Source organism: Geotrypetes seraphini, chromosome 5 (genome assembly GCF_902459505.1).
Source record: "Geotrypetes seraphini chromosome 5, aGeoSer1.1, whole genome shotgun sequence".
Classification (NCBI taxonomy): domain Eukaryota; kingdom Metazoa; phylum Chordata; class Amphibia; order Gymnophiona; family Dermophiidae; genus Geotrypetes; species Geotrypetes seraphini.
The window spans coordinates 135,257,166-135,274,677 of NC_047088.1; the positions used below are offsets into that span (position 1 = coordinate 135,257,166).

The 17,512-nt window shown below is 41.5% G+C and overlaps 1 protein-coding gene across 6 annotated transcripts in view; it reads right to left on the minus strand.

Moving 5' to 3' along the window:
- AGAP1 (ArfGAP with GTPase domain, ankyrin repeat and PH domain 1) overlaps nucleotides 1–17,512 on the minus strand; it is a 1,748,840-nt gene that overhangs the window by 1,250,605 nt on the left and 480,723 nt on the right. For all 6 annotated transcript variants that reach the window (XM_033947219.1, XM_033947222.1, XM_033947220.1 and 3 more), the window contains one exon: nucleotides 9,433–9,525. In XM_033947219.1, the coding sequence (XP_033803110.1) occupies nucleotides 9,433–9,525 (93 nt within the window). The remainder of the gene's footprint in view (nucleotides 1–9,432; nucleotides 9,526–17,512) is intronic.

Here is a 17,512-nt window from a genome sequence, read left to right on the forward strand (position 1 = left end):
AATGCAGGCTCTATACCAGTTCAATGGCTACTCTAAAACACAAGATTTTAAATAGAAATGCAGGCTCTATACCAGTTCACTGGCTACCCTAAGACACAGGATTTTAAACAGAAATGCAGGATCTATACCAGTTCAGTGGCTACCCTAAAACACAGGATTTATACAGGATTTTCCCTACTTTAGTCACCAGGATTTAATTAATGTTAATATAAGTCTGACCTTTATTCCTATGAAGAGGAAGAGAAAATAAGATTTAACAGAGGACAGAGAAGGGTTTATTTTTTTGTGGGCATTTTTTTTTTTTTTTAGTAAGAAACAGGGAGGAGGAGAAGAGAAATTAAGCAGATATAATGCTGAAAAACAGTGAAAAGCGCAGAATTTGAAATTCTGAGTAACAGCTTTTAGAAGTTCACTGGGCATTCTTGTTCATAGCACTGTCCCAAAGATGAAAGACTGTGGGAAGGAGAGGAGAGAGATGCCAGACTGTGGGAATGGGGGAAAGGAAGAACAGAGATGTCGGACCACTGGGGGGGGAGGGAGGGAAGGAGAGATGTTGGACCACTGGGGTGGAAGGAGGGAAGGGGAGAGATATCAGATCATGGAAAGGGGAAGGGAAGGAGAGAGAGAGATGCCAGACCATGGGAGAGGAAAGAGATAGGAAGGGACAGGAAGCCATGGAAAAGTAGATTTTGAGAAGAAAGTAGAAAAAAGGGAAAAAAAGTTGAATGTTAAACGCTGGATGTAGGGCAGAAAGTGAAGAAGAGAAAAACAGCCAATGGCTAAAAAGGTCCTGGAAAAACAGTTAAGAGCATAGACAGAAGGAAGTGCAACAAGAGACTGGGAAAGGAGAAGAATAAAGTCACCAGACAACAAAGGCAGAGAAAATGATTTTATTTTCAATTTAGTGATCAAACTGTCAGCTTTGAGAATTTATATCTGCAGTCTATATTTTGCATTATATTTGTCTATTTTTCTGTAGCAGTTACTGAGGTGACATTGCATATTCTAAAATCATCTGCCTTGACCTCTTTGAAAAAATACAGAATATAAATGATAATTAAAATTTTCTCTGCATACAGTGTGCTTTGCATAGTTTGTTTTTGTGGTTACCATTATGTATTTTTAATAAGATTATAGTTAAAAGGGGATAGATTCCGTACAAAAGTAAGGAAGTTCTTCTTCACCCAGAGAGTGGTGGAAAACTGGAACGCTCTTCCATGGATTCAAGATAAAGTTAGACAAGTTCCTGTTAGACCAGAATGTAAGCAGGTAAGGCTGGACACAGTTAGGGCTCAGGTCCTTGACCTAGGGGTGCCACGACAGCAGACTGCTGGGCATGATGGATCACTGGTCTGACCAAGCAGCAGAAATTCTTATGTTCTTATAAGAAGAAGGAATCAAAGAAATTTCATTACAATTAGTACTATTATTATGGGGTGGAGCTTGTGAAGTTGGTGGTCGGGGGTATTTGTTTGATATTTATTAGACTTAGGGGGTATTTGGAGAAGTTGAGAAACACTGTCCTAGAACAATATCTGCCATCGCCTGGACTCCCCAAACCTAAGGATTAGACCTCTCCAAAGTTGAAAACTTTAGGCCAGTTGGAGGCATAACATGTCATGCAAAACTGATAGAATTTAGTGTCAATATACAACTGACAGACTTCTTAAAACAGGCTGTTGGATTCCAAAGTTCACAGCATAGCTTCATGAAGTCACACAGTCCAGAATCATTACTGTTTGAATTGACATCAAAGGCAAAATTATATTTATGCAAGAGCAGATAATCTTATGTTGCTACATTTGACGTGGTAGACCACTTACTACTCCTAAAATTGAATTATGGGCATATATGGACTTGTCCTAAAATGGTTTGCTAAATTTCTGGGAAATAGGACCTATGAAGAAAGCAAAGGAAATAAGAGGTCCCAAAAATGGACTGCATCTTGTGGAGTGCCACAAGGATCTCCGCTGTCCCCTTCCCTGTTCAACATTTACTTAAGAGCCCTGGCACTTTTTCTTACGCAGATGACATCTTTCTACTTTGTGTAGCCAGAGACTCCTTTGAGGTCACCCCTACAATACCTAACGAGGACCAGAGAGAATCTGAACACATGGACACAAAAGAACTTCCTCAAACTTAGGGCTCCTTTTACAAAAGTGCGTTAGGGCCTTAACGCGCAGAGAAGGACCTGCTTTTGTTGGAACAATGGTCCAGTACTTGGCAACTAAACTTTAATGCCAAAAAAATGTAAAGTAATGCACCTTGGGAGCGGAAACCCATGCAGAACATACACCTTGAACGGTGAAAACTTAGCGAGAACCACTGCAGAAAGGGACTTGGGAGTTCTCATGCGAGAAGATATGAAAGCTGCCAATCAGGTGGAGAAAGCTTCAGCAAAGGCTAGACAAATGCTGGGTTGCATCAGAAGGAGCTTTATCAGCCGAAAGCTTGAAGTCATACTACCGTTATACAGATCCATGGTGAGACCTCACCTGGAGTACTGTGCCCAGTTATGGAGGCCACATTATCAGAAAGATGTGAAGAGAATGGAGTCGATCCAGAGAATGGCCACTAGGATGATCTCAGGACTTAAAGACATCACATATGAAGAATGTCTGACCAGACTACGCCTATATTCTCTCGAGGAGCGCAGAGAAAGAGGGGACATGATAGAAACATTCAAATACATCACGGGTCGCACTGAAGTGGAGGAAGAATTATTTTTTCTTACGGGTCCCACGGCAACAAGAGGGCATCCGCTAAAACTTAAGGGGGGAAGATTTCATGGTGACACCAGGAAATACTTCTTCACCGAACGGGTGATTGATCGTTGGAATAACCTTCCACGCCAGGTGGTCGAGGCTAGTAGTGTACTCGACTTCAAAAGTCGATGGGACAAACAGGTGCGGATGCTACAAAGTTATTCATAAAAGATGGATGGGTACACCAGGGAGGGAGGGTTCTTTAGTGGGCAGACTTGTTGGGCCACCGGCCCTCTTCTGCCGTCATATTCTATGTTTCTAATAGTGCGTGCTAAATTGCCCCGTGCACTAGCCGCTAACGCCTCCTTTTAAGCAGGCGGTAATTTTTCAGCTAGCGCGCACTATAGCACGCACTAATCCAGTGCATGCGCTAAAAACGCTAGCGCACCTTTGTAAAAGGAGCCCTTAATAAACAAGACCAAAGTGCTTTGGTTTGGGGACTATAACTCTCTTCTACACACTGATCTGGTACCAACCACCAGAGAGATCCTCAAAAATGGAAAAAAAAAAAAAATTCAAAAATACTAGAGTACATTAAAGATTTTGAGACAAAAACTAGGTCTAGGACGTTTCCCAGTTTGTGTGCTGGAACCAGTACTAATTGACTGAATCCCAGATCGTTCATATCCTGCCAAATTAAAATCACCTAGAACAACCAAGTCTTGAAATTTAGTGGCAGTTTGTAGGATGGTTTCCGTTAGAAGATTTACAGTTGAACTACCTGAGACAAGAAGGGACATAGACAAAACATCTGAAGAAATTGGTAAACATTCTATTGGGAATATCTGAATAATCTGCTTTTTGTAAAACCAATAGCTACTTCTGAAGATGAAAGCTAGGCCCTCCACCCCTTTTCATATCCCCAGGCTTTGAAATGCATTGATAACCTGAGGGACCTAATTGTGAGGATGCTACTGTGTCACCCTCAACTAACCAAGTTTCTCTTTACCAAAGGCAGTTTAATTTATGATCTACTATCAAGTCATGAAGTTGATACTTTTTAGTGTTAACAACTCCGGTACTTGAAAGGTCTATAAGCATTTTTGGGTGAGGGTTAGTTATACATAAGGTGACCCATAGGTCCCGTTTTCAACGGGACAATCCCGTTTTCAGAACGACCGTCCTGTTGTCCCGACCCACCGCTTCGGGACACCGAAATGTCTCGTTTTCAGGGACAGCGTCCCGAAGCTGTGCGCGGGGACATCAGGATGGGCGATCACTTTCCCTCCCTGCCACGCCGATTCTAACCCTGGGCCGCCCCTGCTGCTTCTTCCCTTCTTCCCGACATCAATTTTGACGGCTGAGAGGAAGTTCCGAGCCAGCCAATCGCTGCCTGGGTGGCCCGAACTTCCTCTCCGACGTCAAAATTGACGTCGGGAAGAAGCAACAGCGGTGGACCAGGGTTTGAATCGGCGCGGCAGGGAGGCAGACTGGGAGGCAGACTGGCAGGCAGCGGCGGTACACGGGCGGACGGACGGGCGGTTTGAATCCGGGAGGGGGGCTTGAATCTGGGGGGGGGGGGGTGTTGAATCGTGGGGGGGAGGGGTTGAATCAGGCACTGGAGGGAGGGAAGGAGGTAGGCAGGCAGGCTGGCTTTGTGGGAGGGACAAAGGCAAGGGAAGACATAGGAAGGAGGCACTGGGGCACTATGGACATGGGAAGGAGGCATTGGGGGCACTAGGGACATGGGAAGGAGGCACTGGGGGCACTAGGGACACGGGAAGAAGGCACTGGGGGCACTAGGGACACAGAGGCACTGGGGGCACTAGGACAGGAAAGACACTGGGGGCACTATGGACATGGGAAGGAGGCACTGGGGCACTATGGACATGGGAAGGAGGCATTGGGACTAGGGACACAGGAAGGAAGGAGGGAGGGAATAGAAAGTGACAATTGTTGGGTCTGAGTACAAAAAGAAAGAAATGAAAGAAAGGATACACAGTCAGAAGGAAACACAACTCATGAAATCACCAGACAGCAAAGGTAGGAAAAATGATTTTATTTTTAATTTTGTGATCAAAATGTGTCAGTTTTGAGAATTTATATCTGCTATCTATATTTTGCACTATATTTATCTATTTTTCTATAGTTACTGAGGTGACATTGCATATTTTAAAGTCATTTGCCTTGACATCTTTGAAACCCCCCAAATATAAATAATAATTAACATTTTCTCTGCATATAGTGTGCTTTGTAGTTTTTTTTAATTTTAAGGTTACCATTATGAATTGATATGAAGATATTATGTGTACATGAAAAATGAATGGAAGAAATTGGGGTCAGGATTGGGGGCGGGGCTAGGGAAGGGTTGGGACGGGGCTAGGGTGGGATTGGGGCGGGGCTAGGGCAGGGTTGGGGGAGGGACTGACAATTAATAGATGTCCCCTTTTGATGAAAAAAATAAATGGTCACCTTAGTTATACAGGAAGTAGTGGTTTGAACAAAAGAAAGAACTCGAGTTGTATGAATTGTCTTAGTCTGAGTTGGATCTCTTCTTCTTCTCCCCCAAATGATGGATATTGCTGAATGCATGCTCGATAGTTTAGATGGTTCACTGTCAGCCAAACTTAGAGAAATTATGGGCTTGGGTGGGAAATCCACAAGTGTGGTCCACAGGAAGGGCCATGCAAGGCAGGGCTCACCATCAGGAGGGTCCCAGTTGTCGTGGGCTCTTTTATGAGCAGGCAGCTCAGCCCCAATGTCAATGGGCAGGGTTAATGGTTCCTAGCGGCAACTCTGATTGGGTAAGTAGGGACTGATGTGCTTCCTCCTCATCCTTCTAAAATAAGATAGGTCTGAAAATGGCCTGATGATAGAGGCTTCTTGCCTGTCTGTGAAATCTTTTATGAGAAGGCAGCTCAGCTCTGATATCGATAGGTGGGACTAACGGTTCCCGGTGGCAACTCTAGTGGAATAAGGAGGGACCAATATGCTTCCTCTTCACCCTTCTGGAACAAGATGGGCTGCCCTCCAATTTAGCTGTTATATCAAACCAAATCATTTGATGATCGCTACTTCCTAGGTGGACACCCACTCGGATGTTAAAACACATTCTCCCCATTTGTGAGCACTAGATCCAACATCACTGTTTTCCTTGTGGGTTCCATCACCATTATCTGAGCAGAGCCCTTCAAAGGCATCTACGATCTCTCTACTTCTTTCTGATTCCACAGACAGAACTTTACAGTGTGCATCCAAAAGGTTAAAATCACTCAGCAAAAGCACCTCCCCTTTCTTTCCCAACTTTTAGATATCTGCAACCAGATCTTTATCAATTTTCTGTGATTGAGTTGAATGTCTGTAGACAACGCACATGTAGATAGAAGTTCCATCTTCTCTTCTCAAAGCAATTCATATTGCTTTTTTCTTTCCCCAGGCCCCCTGCATTTCAGTCACTTGGATATTGGTCTTTACATAGAAAGCTAATCCTCTGCCTTTTCGACCACCTCTATCCTTCCTAAAAAGATTATAGCCTGGTATGTTTGCATCTGAACCATGTATCCGTGATAGCAACAATATTCAAGTCTACTTCTAACATCAGGGCTTGCAAATCATGAGTTTTATTGCTTAGAGATAGGAATAACTAGTGAGATAATTTAGTTTGCTGATGACACAAAGTTCTTCAAAATTGTTAAATCGCAAGAGGATTGTGAAAAATTGCAAGAGGACCCTGTGATACTGGGCATCAAAATGGTAGATGATGTTTAATGTCAGCAAATGCAAAATGATGCATGTGGGAATGAGGAACCCGAACTATAGCTGTGTGATGCAAGATTCTATGTTAGAAATCACTGCCCAGGAAAAGGATCTAGGTGTTATTGTTGAGTATATGTTGAAACCCTCAGCTCAATGTGCGGAGATTGCTAAGAAAGCAAATAAAATGTTAGGAATTATCAGGAAAGGAATGGAAAACAAAGATGAACATGTTATAATGCCCTTGCATCACTCTATGGTACAGCCGCACCTCAAATACTGTGTGCAGTTCTGGTCGCCCTATCTCAAAAAAGATATAGCAAAATTAGAAAAAGTACAGAGAAAGGAAACGAAAATGATAAAAGGTTTGGGACAATTTCCTTATGAGGAAAAGCTAAAGCGGCTAGGTCTCTTCAGCTTGGAAAAGAGATGGCTCAGGGGGGGATATAATAGAGGTCTATAAAATAATGAGTGGTGTGGAAAGGGTAGATGTGAATCACTTGCTTGCTCTTTCCAAAAATACTAGAACTAGGGAGGATTTGATGAAGCTACTAAGTAGTAGATTTAAAACAAACCAGAGAATATTTCTTCACACAATGTATAATTAAACTCTGGAATTCATTGTTGGAAAATGTGGTGAAATCAGTTAGCTTACTGGGGTTTAAAAAAGGTTTGGATACTTTTCTAAAAGAGAAATCCACAGATCATTATTGAGATGGCTTGGGGAAATCCACTACTTATTCCTAGAATAAGTAGGATAAAATCTGTATTACTACTTGGCATCTAGCTAGGTACTTGGAACCTGGGTCTGTCCCAATATGGCAATTCTTATGTTCTAACCTCCAAAATCTGTGGAAATGGCACAGGATGGTAAGAGAACTAGACAGTATCCACACTGCCTAGTGCCTACCCACAGCAACTTTATAGGCCCTTAAAAAACACACCAAAAAAACCCTACCCTGACTTTACTCCTGCTGTTTAATGTTAAATATTTTTTTATCTTCCCAAAATATAGGATCTTTACTTAATTACAAAGAGGTTAGTAAGACTATGTACAAAGAAAACAAATTTACAATGTCAGCTGGGAGTCACTATACATACTCAAATATAAACTTAGGTTCTTGCTAATTTTCTTTCTTTTAGACTCTCCAGACCAGTACAGTTCACTGATGGGTAATAGCTCACCATGACCAGCAGGTGGAGACTGAGACAAAACATTTTAGCTGTAATACAAGTAGATTTGCTTCCCCCTAATATAACCAGTCTACCGAATATCCAAGCAGAACCAAGAAGTGCTAATTAGAACAGTAACAACACTGACATCAGGGGCAGGATCACGGCAGAGGGAACGTGCTGCTGAGGACGACGGCAGCCTGCAAGGATCGTACAGCATTGGCAATCTTCTCTGCAGGATGCGGTAATTATCTGAAGGTAAGAGCGGGAGGCCAGGGGGGAAGCCGGAGGATGCTGCAAAGAGCGGGCAGCACTAGTAAAGACAGCACTAGTACAGACCGCAAAATAGTACCTGGCGGGCCACATGTAGCCCCTGGGCCACGAGTTTGAGACCTTTGCCCTAAAGTGTCCCCCCAAACTCTGTCCGGCACCAGACGGGGACAAGAAGGCCATTAAACAACTTCCAACAGGCCTATACTAACCAAGGGAAGACTGGCAACAGCTTACCACACCTGCTGAGACTGAGAACAAACTGGTTATATTAGGGGGAAGCACAGCTATTTGTATTACAGCTAAAAGGTTTTCTCTCAGTCTCCACCTGCTGGTCATGGTGAGTTATTACCCATCAGTGAACTGTACCAGTCTGGAGAGGCGCTAAAGAAGATTTTTTTAGACAAAAAAAGGTATAAACATTTAAATCTCCCACCCCCACGATGTCTGACATTCCTATTAACCCTTCCCTTCCAATAGTGGCGCTGTCACCAGCTCCCCTAAACTAACAGTTCTCACTGACTCCCTCACACCCCCCCCCACCCTGAACAGGTACAGTTTGCATTTAGTTCATCCCTCCCCCTCCCCTCAAGGTGAAGCCCCCCCCAGTAGGCCCTCCAAGGCCTACCATACCTATTGATCTAGTAGCACATTTGGACATTTGCTCCTGCCATGCCATGCCATTTCCATTGTAAAATAGCTGCCACAACTTCCAGCTTGAAGTCATATGACCCAGAATAGCTTTACCTGGAAGGTGGTTGCCTCTGAATCTGGGGGTCATAGATTTGAGGCTGACCAGTGAATCAATGGGATAGAAAAAACAAGTTGGGAGATTTAGAGTGAGAAGTTTAATAGGGTGTATAGAACATTTTTGGAAGGCAGGAAAAAAGGTTGCCAGTACTACCAGCTAGTAAAAAGTCTTGAATTAAGGTCATATATTATGGTTCTAAAAAAGGCCTAAATGAAATTAAATTTAATGAAAAATACAATTCCTTCATTCACAAATTACAAACAAGAGCACACAGCTGATACACCAGCTAGGATTGTACAACTAATTACTTTGTTGTTTACATACCAGCCCAAAAGGCTAGTTCAGATGTTCACTTAAACTGCATATTGGGAATCACATCAAACTATTGCTGTGATCACAAAGGACTCTTGTATAGTGATTTGATTTATCACTGTCAACTGACAGAAAATAGTCCAATCAAAGCACTCTCTACAAAGGCAGCCTTTGAAGCAGAAGGAGCTTCCACATACATTCCATATGCAGGTTGGCAGACTGCACTTCATTAGAGCCTGTTGTCACATTTTTTCCTGTTCTTATTCTAATGATCCCATTCTAATACACACAGGAGACTCTTCTAATTGATGTCAAGTGAGCAACTTCCAGATTTTTCATCGTATTGCATCAAACAAAGTCTCAAGCACAGCAGCTCAGCATTACAAGTGCTTCTAGGATCCAAGACATTGGTGTCTCCAATTACAGCAAAGCAAGGGAATGAAAAATATTAAAGAAATAAAAGCATACCTGCTTAATTGGGATTGCTCGGCCGCTTCCAATGCTGTCAGCTCTGCTTTCCAGACCTTTCTTTTCTTTGTCTGGGTCACTCCCTTTTCGAGACTGTGGATAAAGTGGTGTGGTAACTATGTTAGTCCACTTTTAAAGGCCATAAATAGAAATAAAACAAAACATATAAAATAAAATAAAATATGATGATACCTTTTTAGACTAACAATACATTTTTTTAAATTAATTTTCGATCAGAAATGAGCAAATGTTGACAAATATCAGAATATATAAGTGAAACATAAAAGCATGCCAATGGCTGTCTCATGGGAAGAGGGTAGGGGTAGATTAGATAAGAAACAGGAAGAGATGGATGAGTGAGAGACAAGGAGAAATAGATGGTTGACAAAGCAATATCATTCTATGGTTTAAAAACTGTGAAAGAAAACCCAGACCTTTGTTGTCCTGTCTGGTGGATGTCAAAATATTTCATCATTTTGACTTCAAAGGTCTTACATTCCAGGATTATCTAAAAATTTCTTGTTAGTAATCTCACCATAAAATCATTGATGCAGTGTTCTGGTTTTATAAAGTGCTGTTCCACAGAGGTGACATCCTGGCTGTCAATGAAAATCTATTCTTGTCTTTAGCATCTGGTTTATCTCTCCAATAACATAAGACGAGCCATACTGTCAGACCAATGGTTCATCTAGTTCAGTGTCTTGTTTCCAACAGTAGCCAATCCACGTTACTACCTGGCAGAATCCCAAATAGTAGCAAGATTCAACAATACCGATCCCAGGGCACACTTCTTCACATTTTTTGCTCTGAATGATATATACATACCACATTTGAAGATAAGCATGTTGTAAGCCCCCATTATGGAGGTTCTCGACCGATGTGTTGCAACAAACTAGAGCACCATGCAGGTGTGTCACAGAGCCTACACAAAGCAGTAAGATTTTTGTTTTGTTTTTTTACTTTGTGGCCTGTCTTTCTTCCCCTCCGCCATAAATACAGCGTGGTTCTCTCTTCTTCCCTCAACATCCCCCCCCCCCCCCCAATATCGAGTCCAACAATGTTCCTTTTCTCCTACCACTTTTCCTCTTCAGGCTGTCAATCCGGCACATGCAATCCTAACACTGCCTGGGCTGCTACTGAATCCTTCCTTCTGCCACACCCTGTCCTCCTCTGTCCTCCAACTTCTTGTTTATGTGACAAGAAGTAGCAGTACTACATGGGGGGGAATGAAGAAAGGAGTAGAGTTGCTAGAATAAAAGGTGGAGGCTGGGGAATTAGTGCTGAACTTGAGGGGGGATGAGAAAAGAAGAGGGAGCGATGCTGGACCCCAAGAGGAGTTAAGGGAAAAAGTAGAGGGCAGAATTGTAGGGGGTGAAGGAAGACAGGAGAGATGCCAGACTATGGTGAGGGAATCAGGGAGAGAGGAGGAAGATGGTGAACCATTCGGTGGGAGGTGGACCATGAAGAGAGGGGGAGGAAGGGGATCACAAGGGGGGAGGAAGAGAGGAGTGAATAAGAGAGGAAAGATCGCTGGACCCACAGAAGATGCAGCTACACAGACTTTGATGCTGTGATTCTTCTAAGGTTCTGGCAGGCTTTCACTTTCGATGTGCAGTTTCCTGCCAACATAACCTGGGAAGGTGAACAGCATCCAGATTTGTGCAGTGCATCTACTGGAACCGGGCAGAGTTTCCTAAATCAGCTCTCCTCTCTAAGCTGCTGCTATACTGGAAGTTGAAGATGGTGAAGTTTGGGGGGGGGAGAAAAGAGAGAGAGGGGACATGAAGCCCTATTGAATTGCTATTTACTTATGTGGATGATATTTTTATTTTGTTTGAAGTCGACCCTAATTTGATTAATCAACATAAATTCTTGCTTATCCAAATTACAATTACAATCTCTGGCTCTAGTGAAATTAAACACAACAAAAACATTTGGTTTGGTCCAGAAATTGCAAACCTTTCTAGTTCAATTACCCTTAATTCCGGTGATGTTCTGCAAATTGAGTCTTCATCTAGAGTGTTTGGAATCTTTTTAGACTCCTCCCTCTTTCCATTGTCAGGTAAACCATCAGATTAAGAAATTTTTCTTCAGTTTGCATACACGGAAAAGTGTCCGTCACCTGTTTTATCAACATCATTTTGCAATTTTGGTTCAATCCATCATTATGGCATAACTAGACTATTGTAACTCCATTTACATGGGTTTGAGCATAGGAAATGGAAAAAAGACTCCAGTTAATTCAAAATACCGCCACAAGATTGATCTTTGGTAAAACAAAGTATGACCATGTGTCACCTCTGTTGAGAAATTTACATTGGCTTCCTTTTCGATTGAGAGCTCAGTTTAAATGTGCCTGCATAGTTTGTAAAATCTTACATGGTATCTTTGATTCATTGGTTCCTCTAGCTTTAAATTCTTTGAGATCTTCAAGTGTCAGAACTATCCATGTATTTAAACTTTCTTTCCCCACTGTAAAAGATGTTCATTCCTTCCCCTATTTACTAACAACAATTTGGAATGACCTACCTTCTCAAATAACATCCAGTCTATCCCTTCTTCAAAAAATTCTGAAAACTACTCTGTTTCAACGTTTTCTAGCAGATATGTTTCCATGAGGTCAATTCTTTCTATTAAATACAACTATTGTTAGCCGAGTCGAGCCTAGTTTCTCAGGGATGACTTAGTATATAAGTCCAAGATTTAGTTTAGTTTAGATGCTACCAACAACAAAAGGAAAAGAGAGAGAGAGAGAGTACAGGGAATTTTCTGGATCATAAGGGGAAGAAGGGAGAGGGTACAGGGAACTGCTGGACCATAAGAGGGAAGGGAGGAGGAGAGTTACTGGACTATAGTGGAGTAGAGAGAAAGGGAGAGGTACAAGAAATCATTGATGGCTTTTCCTAACTTACTTTGAAGATTTTAACAGTGTTGTTCTCATTTCGGTATATTCCAACTTAATGTTCTTACTTTTATTTAAAGAATTAATTATTGTAAACCGAGTTGAGCCTTATCACAAGGATGACCCAGTATAAAAACCTAAAGATTGGATTGGATTAGACAAAAGAGGTGGAGAAGACAGAGATGTGGTGAGACAAGGCGATGCAGAGCTACAAGAATGTACTGTACATACTCAATATAAACCAAGGTAACCTTTTTTCCCCCTAAAAAGAGGAAAAAGGTTCACTCGAATATAACCTGGGGGTGGGGGAGGGGGTTATATTCAAGTGTAGTGCTTTGCCTTGCACTACCAGGCTATGCACCCTGTTGACCTCCCTCGTTGCTCTGCATCCAGCTCCCTCCCCTGCTAATCTCTGCACCCAGCCCCACTCCCTCCCTTTCAAGTTATGTACCCTTTCCCCCTCTCTCACGATGCCTTGCAGGCCTCTGCCAGGCCTGCCGTGAGACCTGGTAGTCCAGTGGTGGTCAGGACAGGAGGGATCCGTCCTGCCTCCTGTCCAGCCGATTCTAATTATTGTTATCTCCCTCCCACCTCACCCACGTACCTTTAGATTCCCTGGTAGTCCAGCGGTGAATCGCAGCAGAAGCGACCTTCCTTCCCTCCTGCCCATGCAGAGCCACTAGCTAATTGGCTACCATAGGAACTCACGGCAGCCAATTAGCTAGTGGCTCTGCATGGGCAGGAGTGAAGGTATGTTGCTCCTGCCTGTGTAGAGCCTTAGTTGATTAGCTGTGGAATATGTTAGCTTTAGAAAATATGCATCGCAGATGAATTTTGTTTAGTATAAAAATACATACACTTGTTTTTATTTCTCTTATCTTGTAGTACTTGTTTAATTTGGCTTCTTGAGGTTCCATGTTAAATTTTTATCTTTATATTTCTAATTTGTGATCCTTGTTCTGTATTTGGTATGAGTGTGTCTGTGTTTTTTATGTGACAGAGGTGTAGTATTCTACTTGCATATAGTTTCTATGTAGAATTCTGTATAAGTCCCACTTGTTCTGTTTTACTAGCAGTAGGTGTATTGGTGTTCTAGGGTTAAATGTAATATTTGCAGTGCTGTCTATCCTTATCTAGGGTTCTTGTTTGAATCACAGGAATCAGTGCTATTGTTGTATAGTAGATTTGCTATATGTATGTAGAGTTAGGATTTTTTCACATTATGCATGGAAGTAGAAAGATTTATGCTGCTACTATTTTCCATAAAGAAAATATGCTAGTAAACTACTGCCTTATGCTGAATGTTTTCCCATCTGATTGACTGTGGGATCCTGTAGCATGAAATGTTGCTACTATGTGGGTTTCTGCCAGGTGACCTGGATTGGCCGTAGTGGAAACAAGAAACGGGACCATTGGTCTGAACCAGTATGTCTATTCTTATGTTCTTATGAAATGTGTCGGCACAGTTTGCAGCTTGGTATATTGCAAAGATGTATGCCATTCTCTTCTTTTTTAGCTTATATTGGGAATATGCTTTTTACTTTCAGATTAGGTGATTGTTGAAAGGCTAGAATTAGTGGAGCTGGAAATATCTTTCAGCAATTCATCATCCTGAAACAGTGGCTACAGATCTTTCATGATTTTTCTCTTTTTTTCCAGCTCTGGATTATATGTCACTGGGGGCACTCTCTATGGTTTTCCTTTTTTTAATATTGCAATAGGTTTTCCACTATAGCGACACCATCAAATGTATACTGAGAAGAAAGGCCCAGCAACCTACATCTGCATTCTGCCAAGAAACTTGGTGATGATGAGACACAAAGAATCGACATATAGTGCTGGAAGATGGTCCCCTAAGGTTGGAAGGCACTCACTGTGATACTAGGGAAGAGCTGATAATCACCCAGAGTATGCCCAGTGTTTGTGAAGCAGAGGGATCAAAACCACCAGGACATCTTGATGCTGATGTTGCTGGACAGAAAAGAGAGATCAAAATCTATAAAGATATTCTTAACATAGGAACATGGAACGTACAAAGCATGAATCAAGGAAAATTTGAAATTGTTAAAGATCAAATGGAAAAAAACACTGGAAAGGATCAGTGAACTCAAATGAACAGGACAGGACAATTTTCAACCAAACGAGCATTGGATCTGTTACTCTGGTCATAAACCACACAGGAAAAATGACATGGCATTCAACAATAAGCTTTCAAAGATGATACTGAATTACAATGTTATCAGTGGTAAGAGTCATGTCAATCCATCTACAGGGAAAACCAATCAATGTCACCTTAATCTAAGTATATTCTCCGACAGACATGGAAGATGAGGATGTAGAGCTGCTCTACGAACAACTTCAAAATGAAATAGATCAAATGCTGAAACAAGATTTACTAATAATTATGGGGGACTGCGATGCAAAAGTAGGAAGTATACCTGAAAATGCAGTAGTTGGAAAGCATGGCATAGGAGGAAGAAATGAAGCTGGAGATACCTTAGTACAGTTTTGCAAACCGAACAAACTGTCAATCATGAATACGCATTTCCAACACCACAAACATCATCAGTACACATGGACCTCTCCAAATGGCATGTAGCAAAATCAAATTTGACTACATCTGCATCGGACAGAAATGGAAATCTGCAGTTTTGAATGCAAGGACTAAACTAGGAGCTGATTGTGGAAGTGACCGTGAGCTTTTGACAAATAAGATCAAAGTAAAGTATCACAAAATGAAGATCATTAGAGACCTACCAAAATTGACACTGAAAATATTCCATCAGATTATTTGATAAAACTAGACAAAAGATTTGCCTGTCTTGATACAGGAGATAGAGAGCCTGAAAAGTTATGGAATGACAGCAAAATGGTAATTAGTGATGAAACAAAAAAAAAACCCAACTCCAGAAAAGAAAGCAAGCCAAGAAATCATCTTAGATCTCAGAAGAAACCAGAAAAAAAGAACATTGAAGACGAGCAAAACTTTCTGGCAATAGAGAAAAAGTATCACAAATGAACCGAATGTTTCAGCGTGTGACTGGATGTTGTCGAGGTGGCATTTGATGAGTTCCTCCTGATGGGAAGAACTGTGATTGTCTGTTCTGCCCTTGTGTGTATTGACCCTGTCCTCATGTGTATTGGGTGTGGCGTCCATACGTGTTTCCGCAACAAGTCATTGGAAATTGAATCCATATTTGCAGCAATGTCGCTACGTCCACATGTGAGTGCGGTGTTCATATGTGTTCTTGAAATAAGTCATTGTGAATTGAATTCACTTATGCAGAGACGCCACCATGCCCACACATGGGCGTAACATCTATACACATCTTAATGACACAGTTAAATTCAGTTTGACAAGACCTTTGGCACAAAAAGGTTAATCCTTCCTTTAAGAAACTTGCTTCCCATGCTCTAAACTGTTCACAGTAAGCATTCTCCTTGATCATGAGCGATATATTTTTCATGTTGAATCTTTTCTTTTAACGGATAATGTTCTGTTTTCTTCTCGTACATAAAAGGCACATTATCTGGCCAATTATTCAAAATGAGATGCTTAAGGATAGTTTGAGAAGATTGAATTTATGATTCACAATGTTGAGGTAAGCCATACGGTAACTAAAAACTTTCTTTGTACAGTGGAGTTCAATAACATGAAATGAGTAGAAATAATATGGGCAATATTAGGATAAGGATAGTCAAGGCACAGGTTATACTAGGATAAGAATAGAGTGAGTTTCACAATGAAGTAAGGGTGTGCACACACACGTGAAGCTTTCAGCAATTTTAATTATCACATTTAGGTAGTAAGAATAAGGAACACAAGTATAGAATGTCAGGCGCAACTCTGGTTAAGAGCGAACAAGAAAAGGACCTGGGTGTACTGATAGATAGGACCCTGAAGCCGTCGGCACAATGCGCAGCAGCGGCAAAGAAAGCAAACAGAATGTTAGGCATGATAAAGAAAGGAATCACGAGTAGATCGGAGAAAGTCATAATGCCGCTTTATAGAGCAATGGTCAGACCACACTTGGAATACTGTGTCCAACATTGGTCTCCCAACCTAAAGAAGGATATAAAACTGCTGGAGAGGGTGCAGAGACGAGCAACGAAGCTAATAAGAGGTATGGAGAACTTGGAATATGAGGAATGACTCAAGAAACTGGGACTGTTCTCCCTTGAGAAGAGGAGGCTGCGAAGGGACATGATTGAGACGTTCAAAATGCTGAAAGGCATCGATAAAATAGAGCAGGAAAATAAATTATTTACATTGTCCAACGCGACACGGACAAGAGGACATGGTTTAAAGCTAAGGGGGGACAAGTCCAGGACAAATGTCCAGAAGTTCTGCTTCACGCAGCGAGTGGTAGACGCCTGGAATGCTCTCCCAAAGGAGGTTATTAAGGAATCCACTGTGCTAGGATTCAAAGGCAAATTAGATGCACATCTCCTTATGAGAGGCATAGAGGGATATTGGTGACTAAAACTACATCAGGTGTATACCTGACTGGGCCTCCGCATGTGCGGATCGCCGGACTCGATGGACCATGGGTCTGATCCGGAGATGGCATTTCTTATGTTCTTATGTAGTAGGGTTTATTACGTATTTTTGTATTTATCAATTAATTTAATCCAAAAAGTTTATCTTGTGGCAACCCAGGTTTAATATCAATGCTTTGTAGTACTAACAAAGTTGTTTCGACACATTTTTTTGTAGAAAGGCATTAATGTCTTAACATCCCCTGAGGATGACCCGCTCTGGGATTGAAACCCCTTAATAATTCAGGCATCGGGAGCTTTAAAAAAAAAAAAAATCAACGTTAATGGTGGTGATGTTCCACCTGTCTCAGATATGTGTTGCCTTTCAACTATAATTAGAATTTGAGTGTGATACAACATACAAAGGGTTTTGCCAGGAAATAGATGCACATGTACCATTTTCAATCTATAGATTATCGAGACTTAAAATACTAAAAATATTAAATTTATGGGTAATATTAATTTAATAAATTAATTCATTTAGATTAGTATCTTAAGCAAAAACATTAATTTGTAGGGGGTGGTGGGCATAAACGATTACAAGTGATATACATGACGGGAACTTGGAATGATATTTACATCATAAGAGGTTCTAAGGATTGACGTCTGTATAATTATGATATGCCCACCTCAAGCTTC